Source organism: Perissodus microlepis, chromosome 7 (genome assembly GCF_051167445.1).
Source record: "Perissodus microlepis isolate ML-2025 ecotype Zambia chromosome 7, ASM5116744v1, whole genome shotgun sequence".
Classification (NCBI taxonomy): Eukaryota; Metazoa; Chordata; class Actinopteri; order Cichliformes; family Cichlidae; genus Perissodus; species Perissodus microlepis.
The window spans coordinates 25,168,066-25,185,420 of record NC_140467.1 but is presented as its reverse complement, the minus strand read 5'-3'; the positions used below and the strand labels follow the sequence as shown (position 1 = coordinate 25,185,420).

At 39.9% G+C, this 17,355-nt stretch overlaps 2 protein-coding genes across 2 annotated transcripts; one reads left to right on the top strand and one right to left on the bottom strand.

Moving 5' to 3' along the window:
* Positions 1-275: 275 nt before the first annotated feature.
* Positions 276-1,401, bottom strand: LOC146383158 (uncharacterized). Its single transcript, XM_084932549.1, has 2 exons — positions 1,265-1,401; positions 276-1,150 (listed from the first exon to the last, which is right to left on the bottom strand). Exons 1-2 carry the CDS (start codon positions 1,337-1,339, stop codon positions 491-493), a joined length of 735 nt encoding a protein of 244 aa, XP_084788675.1. The 5' UTR covers positions 1,340-1,401; the 3' UTR covers positions 276-490.
* Positions 1,402-7,772: 6,371 nt separating this feature from the next.
* On the top strand, positions 7,773-17,132 carry dnajc24 (DnaJ (Hsp40) homolog, subfamily C, member 24). The gene is made up of 5 exons (XM_084934351.1): positions 7,773-8,401; positions 9,605-9,740; positions 13,025-13,093; positions 15,396-15,602; positions 16,072-17,132. Exons 1-5 carry the CDS (start codon positions 8,300-8,302, stop codon positions 16,176-16,178), a joined length of 621 nt encoding a protein of 206 aa, XP_084790477.1. The 5' UTR covers positions 7,773-8,299; the 3' UTR covers positions 16,179-17,132.
* Positions 17,133-17,355: the final 223 nt, after the last annotated feature.

The window sequence follows — 17,355 nt, the reverse complement described above, 5'->3', positions numbered from 1 at the left end:
GGACTCCGGGGATTGACGCACACAAGAGAATTTATTACAGTTTTTTTACAGCCGCTAGGACACATGTCTCAATACTTAGGTCACTTTTGCAAAACTCTTCACACAATTCTCCTAACTGACCTTCAGCTTGGCAAAGCAGTTCATTTCACATTCAAAATGCACTACAACTACCAAAACACTTTATTCAGGTCTCAAATAAACTCATTCTTCCAGAACATTAGCAAAGGTTGACAGTCGACAAACACACTTTGTCACCCACAAAACAATGACCTAAAAAACACTAACAACATGTAGCATTACACAGTGTTTTCTTGTGTAAAACAAGGACACATCTCTGTTTATAATTTCAATATATGTTACTGGAATGAATCAGACATCATGCAGAATTCGTTAATATTTGTTTATGTATTTTTATGTTTTTGCACTAAGTAATCCCAAAATACAAGAATTTGTATACACACCATCCACTGATACACATACAATAGTAATGCTAATCTACTCGGTCTTCTCCATTTGGCCACAGGTTCTCATCCACATCACATCTTATGTCATCTAGGGCAATACACCTAGGAAAGAATCTTCTGGCATGCCTGATCCATCCCTGGCAATCTTCTGCTGATATCTCCAGGCATCCAGCATTCATTGCATCCAGGAGGGACATTTGATCATGTGGATGGTGGTCGTAAACCTTCCACCGCCATGAGGAAAAGAATTCCTCTATGGGGTTGAGGAATGGAGAGTAAGGTGGGAGGAAAAGAGACTCCATTCTGGGATGGGCTGCAAACCACTCGGTGACTGCACGGGGGTGATGAAATGCCACATTGTCCCATACAATTATAAATGTTGGCTGATTCCTTCTCTCCGCATCCCTTTCCTCACCTAGCACAACCCTTCCATAGAGATCATGCAGGAACGCAAGGAGCCGTTCAGTGTTGTATGGCCCAATTAGTGGTCTGTGTAACAGCAGTCCATCAGTGGATATTGCTGCGCACATTGTGATGTTGGCACCCCTCTGGCCCGGGACATTCACTGTGGCTCTCTTCCCAATCACATTCCTCCCTCGTCGCCGTGCTTTGGCCAAGTCGAAACCTGCCTCATCCACAAAGATGAAAATGTGGTGTGTTTGCCTGCCTTCAATCTCCATGACTCTCTAACATAAATCCACAAGGCAACATAAGCTGTTACAGTAGTAAATTTGTAAAAATTGTCTTTGTATGTGTTTGGTTTTGTTCAAAAACAGATCTGTATTTTATTGTGATCTTACCTGGACATACTGGTTCCTGAGTTGCTTGACATGTTCAGAGTTCCTCTCAAAAGGCACAGTGTACAACTGTTTCATCCTGACCTGATGTTTTTTCAGGACTCTAGAAATTGTTGTTATGCTTACACTGTGAATATTTGCGAAAGTAACATTGTCTGCCAAGACTCTGTGTCTAATTTCAGTGAGTTTTATCCCATTGTTTCTGATGACCATATCAACAATGGCAGTTTCCTGCACATCAGTGAAAATCCGTCCTCTCCCTCCTGTGTGAGGTAACCGTTGAGTCCTAAGCAGAAATGCAACAACAATTACACAAAAGCTTATTTACTTCTGAAATGTGCAAATGCCCTTGCAGAATACAAGTTACCTGTTGGCTTGCCGGAAAACTCTAACAATAGATGCCACTGTAGAGCGTTGCAGATTTGGCTGCACTCTCTGACCAGCCTCTCTCATTGAGTGACCATGATTTACTACATGATCAATTACAGTAGCTCTGATCTCATCTGAGACTACAGCTCTTGATCTTCCTCTTATTCTTCTTCCACCACGCATACGTATTCCTCGCCCCCTCCCAGCCACTCTTCTTCCTCTTTCAGCCACTTCTCCATTTCTGGCTGGGTCCATGTTTATGTCACAAAACAAACCTATTCGGCAGTTGTCTCCTTTTGAAATGAAATTGAAGGAGTAACACCTGTGTAGATGTTCATCTACAATGAGAATCAGCTGTGGCTGGTTAAACTGCATTTTTAGATTTAAAATATGTTTCAATAAAATATTGCTGTTGAATTTTGCTGTCTTATTCAGTTTTGCATTATGTTATTGTTTTGACCATAAGTTTAACAGTTTTGAAAACAGTATGTAAGTACATGCAAAATGTCCTGTACGTACAAAGATTTTTGGCAGTTGTTGTGTCTGAGTGAGAAAATAATTCATGAAATTTGAGAGATGTAGTCATTGAATGCATTTTGTGCCAAAACAATGATAACTGATCCTCAGTTTAGCCCACATAGACTTCTGTTGTGCTCACTGTGTGAGGAGTTTTGCAAAAGTGACCTAAGTATTGAGAAATGTGTCCTAGCGTCTGTAAAAAACTGTAATGAACAATGTCCAATGAGTGTATCTACAAAAGGTGAGAGGGGCAGCGCTATATACAAAGGTGAGAGGGGCAGGGCTCCGGGGGAAATCCAGGTGAACACTCTTGTCTCTCTCCAAACAATCCAAACACGAATCCACTCGAACACTCGTCACTCAGGGAACACCAGGGCAAACAGTCCAGAGGGCGATTCTCACAACGATCCAGCAAAGAACAGCCGTTGCTTCCTGGCTTAAATGCCATCCACACTGATGAGGCACAGGTGTTTCCTCCTCCGAGGGCGTGGGCCAAGGGCATGAACCCATAATGAGTTCCGCCCCGGCGAGAGAGCGAGAGAGAGAGCGAACTAGAGAGATAGAGAGAAACAGCTGATCAGCGACCAGCTGAACCTCCAGGCCGTGACAATATATCTTAAAAATGCACAGCACGTTTGCAAGAGTTGTAGTTTCTAAGCCTTCTGTCAATTATCAGCCAATCATTAAGTTGATCTTGACGACCTTCATGGATGTAACTCAAATTTGAACAGATTGTTAACATGACCCCACTCTACACCCCTACAAAGTTTTATCAGAATTCATTCAAAACTTTTCACACTATTGTGTCTAAAGATAGAAGTAATTACACACATGTGCATACACACAAATACTGCCAAGATCAAAAAAAAAAAATGCACCTTGTTGGACCCTAACTCCTCTATTCATTCATTCATCTATTTCCTCTGCTTCCATAAAAACTTTAGTTGTAGAAGTGGTGGATTGACCAACTCACTAACATTTTATTTTGGATGCAGGCATTTGAATGTTAGAGACAATAACAGGCAGAAGTGGATTCTGGTAATGAGATGGCTGTTTATGTAGTTGTTATTTTTTGTGTTGATTATTATTTTAGTTAACACCTTTCTAATGAACAGCTGTTCTCTATTTGCTGGGTGTGTGTATCACTCAGTTCTTCTATATAGAGTTAGACTGGCTGCAGAAGAAGAATCTGGCATACGGGTCAGTGATTCTGACTGACATGTTGTAGCTGCTTGTATTATTCTGCTTGTTTATCATGTTTTTATTGTCTTTTATAATTAACAACAGCTTCATGATCACAAACAGGTAGACAGGTATATTTGCCTGGCTGTTCTTTTCCATCTTTAATGAGCCAGAGATGGCTGCTATAATCATCTGTGTTGTTCATTAGAAAAACTCACACTTTTCTAATGAACAGCTGCGCTATGACTGAGAGTGCTAGCCAGCACACACCCACGTGTATTTTTAATCATATTCCTCCGTTTATACAATTCATTCCAAACAAACAGAGATATTCCATGAAACTGGGTCTTCTTCCTATCGTTCTGTAAACCATGACTCACATAAAACTTAACATATCTAGAATATCATCTATGTCACAACCCTCCAGACTTAATTTCTCTCATTGTCTCGATGTTTATTACATTTAGTTGCCCTTTTTTTTTTTGCTGAAATCAGCCTCTGAATATTGTATATCATAGAAGAAATAAAAAAGAAAATACAGTGCATTTTACAAGACAGTAGACAGTTAAATAAGAACAAGTTTGAAATAAATCCCATATAAGTTATAGTTGGTAAAGCTTTAATGGGAAACCTGAATAACACTGAGCTGATTTATTTTTTAGTAAAAAAAATGATGTGTGACAGCCTGGGAAACAGATAAAATATTTCTGTCAAAAACATCTATCTACTGGAAGCTGGATATTTATGTGTGGCAAAGATTAAGATGTTTCTGACAATCCTGCTGTCGCTGCTTTATCACTGACTAATGTAGTACCCACATGCTGACTATGTATGTGGTAACATGAGCCTTTTTCTTGTTTGTATCTGTGAGTCCCTGTCATTGGATTTTCTTCAAATGGACTGTTTGCAATTTTCTTTCCATTTTTTAAAAATATACAAATCAACTTTTTTTAATGCAAAATATTGTTTCCATGTTAAAGAAATTCTTAAACGTAAAAATTTCTCCCAAATTTTGTTACACTTCCGGATCTAAAGAAGATTGCGCCAGTGAGGATGGCTGCTGTTGCTCGGCATCTACCTCAATTTTGCATGTTTTGTGTGTTTTTAACACTATTTTCTATTTTTTTTTTTGTAACATGCAGTGCACTGATAATCTATGAAAGACAAACTCTTTATAGACATTTGACAGCATTCACAATCTGAGACCACACCAACATACTTTTTAATGAATGGAGGTGGCTTACCTTACCAGAGTGGAAACTACCCTGGAGGAAAAGGGGAAATGAGCCAGAGAATGACAACCCCATTCCCCAATTACCAGCATTCTTCTTGCTAACGTCCAAACTTTGGAAAACAAACTGGATGAACTGTGGGCCAGGGTGACTTTGCACTGGGATTGTTAAAGACTGTAATTTCTTTATTTTTACGGAGACGTGGCTTGATTCCTCAGTTCTTGACTCAGCTATTGTCCTTGTGGGTCTTTCCATTCACCACCAGGACTGGACAAAGGTCTCTGGTAAGTGCAGGGGAGGTGGTGTATGCATAATGACTAAGAAGTGGTGGTGTGTGGATGTACAAACAGTTTTATCAGGGTGCTCTCCTAATCTTGAACACCTCATGATCAAATGCAGACCATTTTATCTGCCTAGAGAGTTTATAACTGTGTTCTGTTCCACTGTTTATATTCCCCTCCATGGCAAAGCCATGAAGGCACTGAATGAGCTGTATGATGTTTTCGACTGGCAGGAAGCACGACACCCACTTACAGAACAGAGATGAGAGACTTGACATCACGGTGTCTGGATGTCAGAAAGACCAAAGAGCTCCCTGTGGACTACAGGAGACTGCAGAGGGCATACTCCCATTTACATGGAGGGGACAGAGGTGGAGGGAGTCAGATACTTCAGGTTGCTGAGTGAGGATCTGAGCTGCTGACATCACAAATGTGATCACAAAAGCAATGAGACAGTGGTTCTTCCTTCTGTGGCGGCTAAGGAGGTTTGGCATGGACCCCAGAATACTCGCCAACTTCTGTCGATGCACCATCAAGAGTATTCCTTCTGACTACATCATGACCTGGCAGGCAGTTGTAATGCTCTGGACCACAAAGCTCTATGGAGGGTGGTCAAATCAGCACAACGAATCACCAGGTCTGAACTGCCAGCCATCCAGACCTTTACAAACAGCGCTGTAGGAGGAAGGCCCAGAGGACCCTGTCTGATCCCAGCCACCCCAGCCATACACTCTTCAGGGACAGTTTCTACCCACAAACCATCAACCAACTGAGCTGCTGAAATATCGAGGAGGATATATTTCCTTTATTTATATAGTTTATCTTATTTTTATTTAGTGTTACTTATGTGCAGTTTTACTCTTCTCTGTACAATATTGAGGGGCCTAAGAATTTCATTGCTGGTATTGTTACCTGTATATGGGAGGGATAGCACTACGTTAGAGGAGCAGAGTTAATTCCAAGCTTCCAGAGATCCATGAATGTTGTAGATATGAGGATTGTGTACTTGTGAGTTGAGGAGGGAAAATTTCAGGAGGAGGCAGCTAGGCAAGCTTTGTGGGTGTTTGGGCCAGAAAAACCAACCACTTCTGTTACTGAGTCCAGAGAGCAAAGGACTCCAGGAGGGCAGGCAGGTAGGTGATAGGTGAGTGTCCGAGTCCAGATACAGGCCATATATGGCCTGTATCTGGACTCGGGTGACTTTGCAGACGAGTAGTGCATTATTATAGTGCATTTCTCTCTATAGAGAGAAATGCACTATAATAATGCACTACTCGTCTTTTTGTGTATAAAATGTGTTATATGATAGGTGGGAATATAAAAAATTGTTCTATTTTGAACAGCTTCATCTGACTAATATTATACACAGCCTGCTTATACATGTTAGAATATTTTTCATTTTTCCATAATAACAAAGTCTCATACAAAAACTTCCACTAAGAGCAGAATTTTATCAACACCTTTGACCAAAGTGTGACCAAAAGGTTCACAAAGACACGACGTATTTCAGGACAGCTGGATGACACTACAGGAGGCTGTACAGACCTTGGTATTTAATAAAGTGACGATGGCAGCCACAGTTTGACAATGAATACTGTGTCACTTCACTAATTGAGCCTTAATTCACCCAAAATGACGACATAATTAACTGTACAACAATGTCATTCACCCAGGATCTCTCCTCTTCACCCATTCCCTCTGTGGTCTCGTTAAGAGCCACGACTGAGCGACAGACAGGAAATCAGATCATAAAAGTGTCATCATGTCACCTCATCACTTCTGTTCCCATTTCAATTAACAGATCACTTCTGGTCTGTATTTTCAGGACAGATTTCCCAGCATGTGGTCCTGCGCTGCTCTTTGCTGGATGCTTGCTCAGACATTTGGCAGTGAAATTCAACACTTTATATTGGTTGTTGCGATACTTTAAAGTAAAATATCTTATCTATTTGCACCACAGTTTGAAACAATCACTAACACTTGTTTCACTTCCATGATATTTTCAGAGTTCAACTATTCAACAACTTTCTCTATTTACATAGCAACCATATTGTCCTTATTTTGCCCCTAATCATATTCTGCAATAATTACTGTTGTTCTCTGGATAAAGGGAGTTAGCTGTTGTTCACACTTGTTTTCCCAAGAAAATTCTCCAAATGCTCCAAGTTAATCAGAATTTGGTTGGTATCCTCATCCTATGGTAGCTGGGATGGTTTCCAGATTATCTATCTACTTCACAATATAATATAATATAATATAATATAATATAATAAAGTATCAAATCATACACTATGGTATTAGTTTTTTACCTGAGCCTTTTCCCTTTTGTTGACATATCTGTAGACAAAGACGTGTCTGACACTCTCTCACACTGCCTACAGGATTGTGTTGTACAGGGGACTGACAAATTAAAGAAATAACTAAAACGTTTTTCATCTTGTAAGTTTCAGATGTCACTGAGTAAGAGGCTTTGGCACATGATGTAGGACCCATTATTCTAAGTTTATTCATTTCAAGTTGTGCTAAATCAGGAGCGAGCGTAAATTTGTTTGTTTATTTTATCTTGTGCTTTTTGTTTTTAAAATGTTTTTCGTCGTTATTGTTCTATTAATGTAAAAATAAAATAAAATGTAAATTTTATTTCCTGATAAAGTTCGTTAACCAAATACGTTGCTACGGAGAAGGATTAGAGCCACTGGGTGGGCACGTTTTTTTTTTTTTTTCATCTGGAAATGAAAAAAAGACGTGCCCACTTTTTTTCCCCAGTGGCCCCAATCCTCTTCCGTATGTTTATTACATCTTGTACAAAAGTAGTTTTATTTTAATGGATTCCACTAGCACTGTTTTGCACTAGTCTGAGTACAAAACGGTACTCGAAGTGTTCTGTATTTCATTTTCCCAGCGGAACTCAAGCAGGCGGACCATAAATACACGGGCTGTTTTTAAGGGGACTCATAACAGCGTAGAACGCGATGTTGTCTCGTGTGTTAGAGGTATGTTTAGTCCTTTAAATGTAGGTCTCTGGGAAATATAGAAAATGTGAAATCATAAGCTCCTTCGTCGACCACATTTCGTCTGTTAAACTTATCTAAGCGTTACTTTGTCGTGAAGCTCGCGTCTTTCCTGACCCCGGCACACGTGAGCCCGCAGGTTCACACTGAATAACTGCCTGTCATGTGTGTACCACACTGTGTTTGTGCAAGTTAACCGAGATTACCCACTGTAATCACTAATAATTTCAAACGAAGAGCTCTCGTTTTGTTGCAGTTCGTCCTGCGGCAGTGTGGAATAACTGTAACCCGTTCAAAGGTTGCGGTTTGATTTGACATTTCTAAGTGAGCACATTTTACTGAGCTGTCTGCTAAAGGTCCTAAAAATAGTTCACATATTTGCAAAAGACTCTCCTTATGATGGTGAATGCAATTGTCTGATGTCAGCATCGCACTTACGCAAGAATGAACCAAACAATAGAGAAGGACCTGTATGCTGTCCTGGGAGCAAACCCCTCAGACTCGGTTCAGCAGCTCAGACACAGGTACCAGCAGCTGGCCTTACAGGTAAATCCATTCTCTATTTGTTCCATCTGTCTATAGACCCATACTACCTATATGCATGCAAAAGCGGTCTACCCTCATGTATTTCTGTTTTGTTGTCCACATTGTGTGCCTTTTCCCTCATTTCAGTCCCTGGAGCTGACCAGATTTTTTGTTTTTGTTTTTTTGGCCTAGGCAACTTAAGGCTAACCTGCGTATTTTTTAAGCATAAAAAGGCTCCTAACTCAGTGATGAACCAGTGTTATGTCTATACATAAACAATTTGGGAACAAATCCACTTTAGATGTTATCTTTACACACTTTGTTACTAGCAGCCAGTTTCTTTTGTTTGAAAACAGAAAAGTCGTCCTGTTTTGAGCCACCACTTCATACCATTTGGAAAGCATCTGATCATTGCATTGTCATCATGATAAGATTGTATGAAATGTGGCGTTTGTATTCATTCTCACCACTGCATTTACACCTGATAAGTAATGCAGTGGAAGCGTATGCAGTTTTTTTCTAATAACATATCTTAAGAGGAGGTGGATAAGGGATCAGCCCCAGCACATGTGGAACTCCATGACTGTCATTTGTGCATGGAAGGATTTTGTTTGCATGAAGAGAAGCTAGCAATAAAATGCTGTCATCAGTTTTGTTAAATGGCGCACAGATATTTAGCTGGAGGATAGCTATTAGCGACAAGTGTGTAAAGCTATTAGAAAATTGTTGGCCAAGACTTTTAAGCCAACTGACCCACATTTGACTGCCTTAGGTGCCAAAAGGTGCCCAGATGAGACTGTGCTGTCTTAACTAATTTCTGTGTATTTCTCTGTTGCATCCATTAGAATGTATGTATCTAGTATCAATAATAAGCTGTAGCTCAGGTGGTAGAGCAGACATCGACCTATCACAAGGTAATTTGATTCGCAGCCCCTCCAGTTTGCATATCAGAGTGTCTTTCAACTTGCAGGAGAGATAACCCAATGCATCCATGAGAGTGTGACTGTGTGTGAATGTTAGACAAGACACTTGGGCAGGAATAAAAGTGCTTTTAGTGCTCATAGTAGAAAAGCACTGTGTAAGTGCCAATCCCTTTGTTTTTTTTTTTTTGGACAGCTGTCTGGGTCTTCTGAGCCCTCCAAATGTCAAATATTTGCAACAAGTTCATACATAGAAGATGAGGTGTCTGAATATACGTTTGTTTGTGTGTGCACAAATCTGCAGTACCACCCAGACCGTCTTGGAGGGGATTGTTCTTCCAAAGCAGAGTCTGGTGTGAAGAAGTTTCTAGAAGTTGACGCTGCATGGAAGGTCCTTAGTGACCAAACCACTAGGACACAATATGACTTGCAAAGAACAGGTGGGACTTTAAATTGTGCTTCATTTACTTTATTTACTGATAAGGTTCGTGATGGTTTTCTTTGACGGGAAAAAATGTTTAGTATTACTTATGTTGATGTAGTTTCATTTTTCACTGACCAAGACTGGCACAAAAATGTGAAAATGCATATCTTCTCTTTACATCTCGTGTTGTTGTTTGACCAAAAACACAGTTTTCCTATGTTTTTTTTTGCTTTTTTTTTTTAAGGAATGTAAAACTTTAATCTTGAAAATTCAGACTTTTTTCCCTGGTTTTCGCCCCAACTTTCCGAACTCAATCATCTTTTTTTTAATTTGAACCTGAATGTTCAGCATGAATGCAGTATATCAGCGAAATGCTACAGCTCACCAGACATTATTAATAACCTAGGTTTATTTACCAGCAGCAGAGTACAGTGAATGCACAGTCCACCAAAATTTGCTCTAACCTCAGTCCTGGAGCAGAAAAGGAATCTCTTTCAGCAGGCTGGATATGTTTGACAAATATTATGGATGGAATAAAGTACCAGTACTTCAAAATATACAATATTTATACACAAGTACCAAATATGAATACTGTCATTTAAACATGCTGGCTCTGAAAGTAATGATGTATGAAGTAGGGCTGCCACGATTAGTCGACTAGTCACGATTACGTTGACTATCAAAATTGTCGACACGTCGTTTGAAGCTTTGTAAGATCCCAAAAGATGCAGGAATAAGTAGTAGGATTTCCGAGTGTAATAACGGACTGAAACAGAAGATGGCAGCACTGCATGTACAAGGATGCCAGCTGCCGTTAAACCCCGAAGAAGAAGAAGCAGTGTCTGGTATCGTAGCTGTGTCCAAATTCAGGGGCCGCATCCTCCTGTGGCCGCATTTGTAGGCCGATTACGTTACAGCGACACCATGAAGACTGTCCAAATTCAAAGACTCCGACAAATGCGCCCTTCATTTCCCCAGATTTGAAGGATGGGTCGGGTGCATACTTCATGGCCCAACCTATCCCAGAATTCATAGCGCGGCACAGCTCAGTTTCCAACAATGGCGGCAGCTAGTTAGTTTTAATGTTACTCTTATTATTCTTTCTGGGTCACAAAATAAACGTTGAACATATTTTCAGGCGAGAATTTATCTGTGTAAACTTCAAATATCTGCTCAGGTTATCAAGACACCACATATTTTCAAAAGCGCTCCGACGTTTTCGGAGACGTCTGTTACCCACTAGCTCGATAGCTAGCCGGGGGCAAGGCTCACTAGAGCCCGTGAGAACACCGGACTCCCGGCAAATCGTTTTCAAACCCACCACCGTCTTTCGCTACTCAGGTTAAACATGATATATAAGTCACTTAGATAACTTAAAAATGTTATTGTTTGGCTTTTTTCAGTATTTTATTTGTTCCTGAGTAAATCGGTTTGGCTGAGATCAAAGTTATAGTTTTTACACAGCTGAATAAACGTCCAGCAGATAACTGATTATCAGAAGTGTGAGATGCTCGAGAGTATACTCCGGTGTCCCGTTATATTTTAGATAGCAAGGAGTTTATTGAACTTCACCGAAACAATCTGCAAATTTCATTAAAATTTAATAAACTATCATCTTGTCTTTATTTTTAGTTAGCACATACCTTAAACACTTAAAGTTGTAAGCTAATGATAGTTATATAAGAGCAGATGCTGCTGGTGCAATAAGCTGTGCGTTTTACGTCCAATGGATGATGATCTGATTAGTCGACTAATCGCAAAAATAATCGGTGACTAGTCGACTATCAAAATAATCGTTTGTGGCAGCCCTAGTATGAAGTGTCCAGTGACATTGGGATTTATGGGTTGGCTGTAGCTCAGGACGTAGAACAGGTCATCTCCTAATCAGTAGGTTGGTTCTTCTGTGTGTGGCTACTCCAGCCTACAATCCAAATATCCCTGGGAATTAGACAAGTTGCTCTCTGATGCATCCATCAGAGTGTTAATGTGTATGTTAGACAGAAAGCACGTCATACAAGTGGTAAACTGAATGGGTTCATGACACAAGGACCCAATGCACATAACGTTATGGGATGCCTGAATGTTTATGTATAATAGTTTTTGTCCTTTTGACCAGTTCAATTCAGTTTTATTTATATTGTGCCAAATCACAACAACAGTCACCTCAAGGCACTTTGTATTGTAGGGAGAAAGACCCTACAATAATACAGAAAGTCAGAAAACCCCAACAATCATATGACCAATCATATGAGCAAGCGCTTTGGAGGCAGTGGAAAGGAAAAACTCCCTTTAACAGGAAGAAACCTCCAGCAGAACCAGGCTCAGGGAGGGGCGGCCATCTAACACGACCAATTTGGGGTGAGAGAAGGAAGACGGGATAAAGACGCTGTGGATGAAGCTCTGGGCAGCTTTTCACCTGCCACACACAAGCTCACACCACACAGCTCCATCAAGTTCTCCACCTCTGCTCTGGGCCCCGGCAGCTACTCAAATAGGGAACCCATGATTAGACGTAATTTTCACTTAAGTGATTTTATTTCAAAATAAGTCGTATCAGTCTGGCTATAGCCTAGCCAAGGTGTTAACTTACTCACGTGGTGAGTATGGATTCACTGCCATCTGCAGTCACTGTGTGGCAAAGGTTTGTTAAAAATAAAATATCCATAGATGGTTTCAAAACTGTAAGAAACAAGATATTTGTTTACCTCTGGTGTGTTTTATGTGTATGTTCCTGAAAGCACTCGTCTCTCCTTCATTCTTTATCCTATTTTAAATTCGGACTAGTATAGCAGCAATTATTCTTCACACAGTGTTACGCTAATTAAAAGCTAATCAAAGTTTAGCACTAATTATGCATGGTTCAGAGTCATTATCACTGTCAAACTGCATAACTTGATAATGACTGTTTTCTCAGTGAATTGTAAAAACAAAGAAAAAGTAAGTGTGAACATCTATCTTTTCCCCCGTCTGTCCATCCTTCCATTATCAGTATGTCACTCAGTTCATTTATCCACCCTACAGTCATTTGCACTATTGTAGTCCTTACTATCTGTCTATCCCAATGCACTTGACTTGTAAAAACCCTATATAAGATGTTATCTGAATGAATTCAACTTTTCTGTGGGGGTTAAGTAGGAAAAAAGACTGTAAAGTTCAGAATGATTTACATTTTTAGTACATTTTGATTTACATTTTGAGAGCAGACTCTGACATAATAACTTTAACAGCAAATGGTAAATAATATTGCTTGTTTTTTCTAGAACTGCAGCTACTAATAATGATGCATTGTCACTTCTGCAGCATGGACACTGAAACAGGATTGGCCAATAGATTCTACAGTCTATGTGGATGACATGACCTGGGATGATGGTAATGACACATTATGTACACTAAACATTCCCCCGGAAACCATATTTAGAGTGGCAGGTGCAAGTAATGCTCTTTGAGTGCTCATGTAGAGTAGAAATGCTCTATACAAAAATTTAAAGTAAATTATGTGTTTACCTTTATGAACCACCATAGTGCAAAAATACTATCTTATGCCTGTGAAACTGTGTCATCTTTGGCCTTTTTTAAATAGATTCTACTAAAGAAACTGGAAAGAAAATAATGTTTTGTTTTCTTTTTTTACAAGCTGCTGGTAACAAAGTGCCTAAAGCTACAATGTAAAATTAAGTTTTTGCTAAATTGTTTGTCTGTATCGACACAAGGCGGTCTCATCACTTGAGTTGGGTGGTTTTTTTTTTTTTTTTTTAACTTATTCATAGATTAGTGGTAAATGACAACTGTTAGGGGTGGGGTGGGGGTAATTATTAACTGCCACAAAGTTGACGTCGTTAAAACACTGTTTATTTCACAATTCCAAACGAACCAATTGGGCCCAAATAAAACACAGGGAAGCTCTGTGTCAGGTAGGGGTGCAACGATACACAAAATTGACGGTTCGGTTCGATACTTTGGTGTCACAGTTCGATATTTTTTCGATACAAAAAAATGTTCATGCCTTTTTAATTTGTCATTTATTAAAATTATAAATATATATTTTAACTCAAAAGTACAGTTTTTAAATTTAATGTTGCTGAAACAACAAAATAATAAAAATAAATCTGATCGAGGAATCACTCATCTTTGGAAAAGAGTTTATTACAGAGAAATGTCTCTTTCCAAAATAAAAGCTATACTATACGCTTCTTCTGGGCTATATTCTCAGCAGCATATTAAACATATCAGGTCCCCATAAGGAGAATCATGTGCTAACGGCTGTCTAAATGACTCGGGTAAAGTTTGTAGCATGCGTGCTTGTTGTTTTTGTCTGCTTCCACTTGTCTTTGCACTAGGATGATGTCGTCGTAAATCTGCAGTCATATTCGTTGTGTTCCCACTAGTGCTGTCAGCGTTAATCTCGTTAAAATGACGTTGAGGCCATAACGCGGCAAATCTCCCTAACGAGTTACCGCGGATTGCCCCGTGCGTGGGGCTGGACGGCGTCAACACGTTAACAAGTTAACTGCGCTAACTCACTAGTTCCCACCAATTGAGCATTGTGTGGCACATCCAACATACTGTTTTACTTTTGTCCATGACGCGCTTACCTTCAGGGTCATACTTCACATGAAGACCAAGATAGTTCCAAACGCCACATCTGAATGAGGGTGGGGGAGGTTCAATTTCGGGTAGCGTTGAGGCGGCTGCCATGTTGCAACGAGCTTAGCTTCTGTCTTGCTAGCTTGCGCTGCGCTCAGTGGATCTGCGCTCGACAGTGCAGCCTAGGCGGAGTAGTCGAATGCAGATCCACTGAGCGCTCAACACAGACAGCATCGTCAGAAGAAAAGTTGATAAAATAAATAAAAAAATTTGTATTGTTCGATACATATGCGTACTGAACCGAAAGCACTGTATTGAACGGTTCAATATTGATATGAGTATCATTGCACCCCTAGTGTCAGGGTCTCCAAGGCCAAAACAACAAACAGAACAGCCCAGTCTAGCTAAAAAACAAAGTAAGACCACTCTATCTATAAGAAAACAAAATACAATGGCTGTGCTCCACGTCTTGCCACAAAACATGAGAAAAATGGTTGAAACAAAATGGCAGAAAACCCCTATGTGCTTTCACTGTGGTTCACAATTGTCTCTGTAAAGGGACACCTTTACTCACAAATATTAAAAACCAATGTTACACCAAGTTTCATAAATTGACACAATACAACCTGCTGCCCAAACCACTGCAGCTCACAGCCCAGGGAAAAGGGAAGGAAAGAAGGCGCGGCATTTTGAGATACAGCGGCTGACGAGCTGCAAAACATCTCAGCTGCTGCTTATGAGGCAGACCTGGAGCACAGGAGGAGAAAAAGCTCTCTCACATGGGGAGAGCCCCTAGAGGTCAGCGACTGTAACAACAACAAAGTTCCCTGAAAATAATTAGCTACAATAAGTGGACTAAAAATGTCCAAATGAAAACTTTGAATGACCTTCAGAAAGGACTCTTACTTAATACCACTTTAAAATATTACAAGAGCTCAGGCTCAGGCTCAGCACTATTTTTGTTTTCTCGATTTTTATTTACCATTTCATGCTCTGTCTGTATATTTTCACGAGTACTGTCCCAGATGTACTTGGTTACAGCTGGTAAATTTCTTCCATCTCTAATTTTGAAAGTATGTTCTTTCAGATCAGGGTCTATATACACACTCCTGTCGCTGTGGAGGAGTATTCAGTGTCACTGAGGAGGAACTGGAGGAGGAGCCACAGAGGAAACAGCAAGATGAAGGTGAAAAGGAAACGGAGGAAGGACGGCACAAAGGAGCAATTGTTTGCTGTGATACCTGTTCTCTCAGTGTGTATGTGACGTGGTCAACTGATGAAAAAGCTCAAAAATGTCAGTAATATTAATACTTTTTTTTATAATTTCCAACTCTGACTCTGAGCCCTTCTTATAATCATTAGTATTGACATTTTCCTTTCAAGTGTGCACCAGTCAATTATATGATCAATACTGGCTTAAAGCTGAGACTCTCAGCTCTTAAATGTATTGCATTATCCACAAACCTTTATTTTGGAATCCCCTGTTTTCAGTATCTCAAATGTAATTAGAGAAATCGACACTAAACAATATTATACAATACTACAATATTATAGCAAGGACCACAACAATCCGAGCAGGAAGATCTTGAAGAAAGAACTCCCTTTTAACAGGAAGAGACCTCTGACAAGAGCAGGTTCAGGGTGAGTGATGGAAAGAGACAAGATAAGAAAACTCACTGGTTCTTACCTTGTGGAGAAAATATTTTCTCTTAAAGTTTTCTCTTCAGGGTAGACTTTGATAAAACTATGCCTACCTCCAACAGCAGGGGTGTCAAACATGCGGCCCGGGATCCAGAATCGACCCAGCAAAGACTTCAATCTGGAGCACTGGATAGCTTTGGAAAATGTGAAAGGGGGCATGGATTTTTAATTTTAACTTTATTTCCATACAGTTGAAAATCTATGGAAAATATAATTACATTGTGTTCTTGATAGCCAGCTTTTCCTGCTTATTAAGACCTCTCTCACAGCCATTCATGCTATAACAAAGTAGTTATGAAACAGATAAACAATTAAAGAAAAAACCCTGGTTTTTGTTTTGTTTTTTTGTTGTTGTTTGTTGTGGTGATGTATATATGTATTGCCTTAAACAGTATTTGGATTCCAAAAATGCAAGATGGAAAGATCATCTGAAATATTGTGCAGTATACAGTTGTATTTTATTTAATTGTGCCGTTTCACTGCAACGTTTTCACCCTTCAGCTGTAAAAACCTGATGGGACATTGTCATCCATCCCTGGTGGCGAGGTGGGCGGTATGGCCAACCAAGTTTGTGAATGCAGTAACCCGAGAACAAGATTATGTAGGATTTTTTTAAAATTGTTACCATTAGGTGCATACTAAAAATCTTGGATGAGTTTGAAACTTGCGAACTCAAACTCAAGGACAGAGGTTTTCTAACGATTGTGTGAATGCTATAACTCAAGAAGGAAATCACCATAGGTCACAGATGTCAAACTCCAGGCCTCGAGGGCCGGTGTCCTGCAGGTTTTAGATGTGTCTGTGATCCAACACAGCTGATCGAAATGGCTAAATTACCTCCTCAACATGTCTTGAAGTTCTCCAGAGGCCTGGCAATGAACTAATCATTTGATTCAGGTGTTTTGACCTGGGGTGATATCTAAAACCTGCAGGACACCGGCCCTCGAGGCCTGGAGTTCGACACCCCTGCCATAGGTGCATCTGCTGGGAGGCTGAGGGGGAGCACTTGTGGCTGCCTTTATTTAAAAAAAGAATATCTTAAAGTATTTGATGGATTATTCCAAAATTTCATAGCATCATTATAAATTCTCAAATTTTCTACAATAAAATTTTTTTATACAAATGTGCCAGAGTTTCTTTGAGTTATTGGGTTCAACAGAACCTAAAACCCTAGGCAGAGATAATTGGTGCGATGGCAGTGATTATCAGTAATATTATTGTTGGTTATCCAGGCTTTCTTGGTCCTGCTTTGTCACGCTTCCAATAAAGGAGCCATTTGATGTATCATTTAATTCAAAAGGAAGCTATTAATTGCTCCTTACTTCAGTAAAGAAAATGGGTGATTC

What these genes read in the sequence shown, in the direction of transcription:
- LOC146383158 (XM_084932549.1), bottom strand. Translation starts at nt 1,339, where the DNA reads ATGAAACAGTTGTACACTGTGCCTTTTGAGAGGAACTCTGAACATGTC. An exon ending in TCAGGAACCAGTATGTCCAG is followed by an intron (nt 1,151 to 1,264) that starts GTAAGATCACAA and finishes GATTTATGTTAG; the next exon opens with AGAGTCATGGAGATTGAAGG.
- dnajc24 (XM_084934351.1), top strand. Translation starts at nt 8,300, where the DNA reads ATGAACCAAACAATAGAGAAGGACCTGTATGCTGTCCTGGGAGCAAAC. An exon ending in ACCAGCAGCTGGCCTTACAG is followed by an intron (nt 8,402 to 9,604) that starts GTAAATCCATTC and finishes ACAAATCTGCAG; the next exon opens with TACCACCCAGACCGTCTTGG. An exon ending in TGATGAAAAAGCTCAAAAAT is followed by an intron (nt 15,603 to 16,071) that starts GTCAGTAATATT and finishes TACCTCCAACAG; the next exon opens with CAGGGGTGTCAAACATGCGG.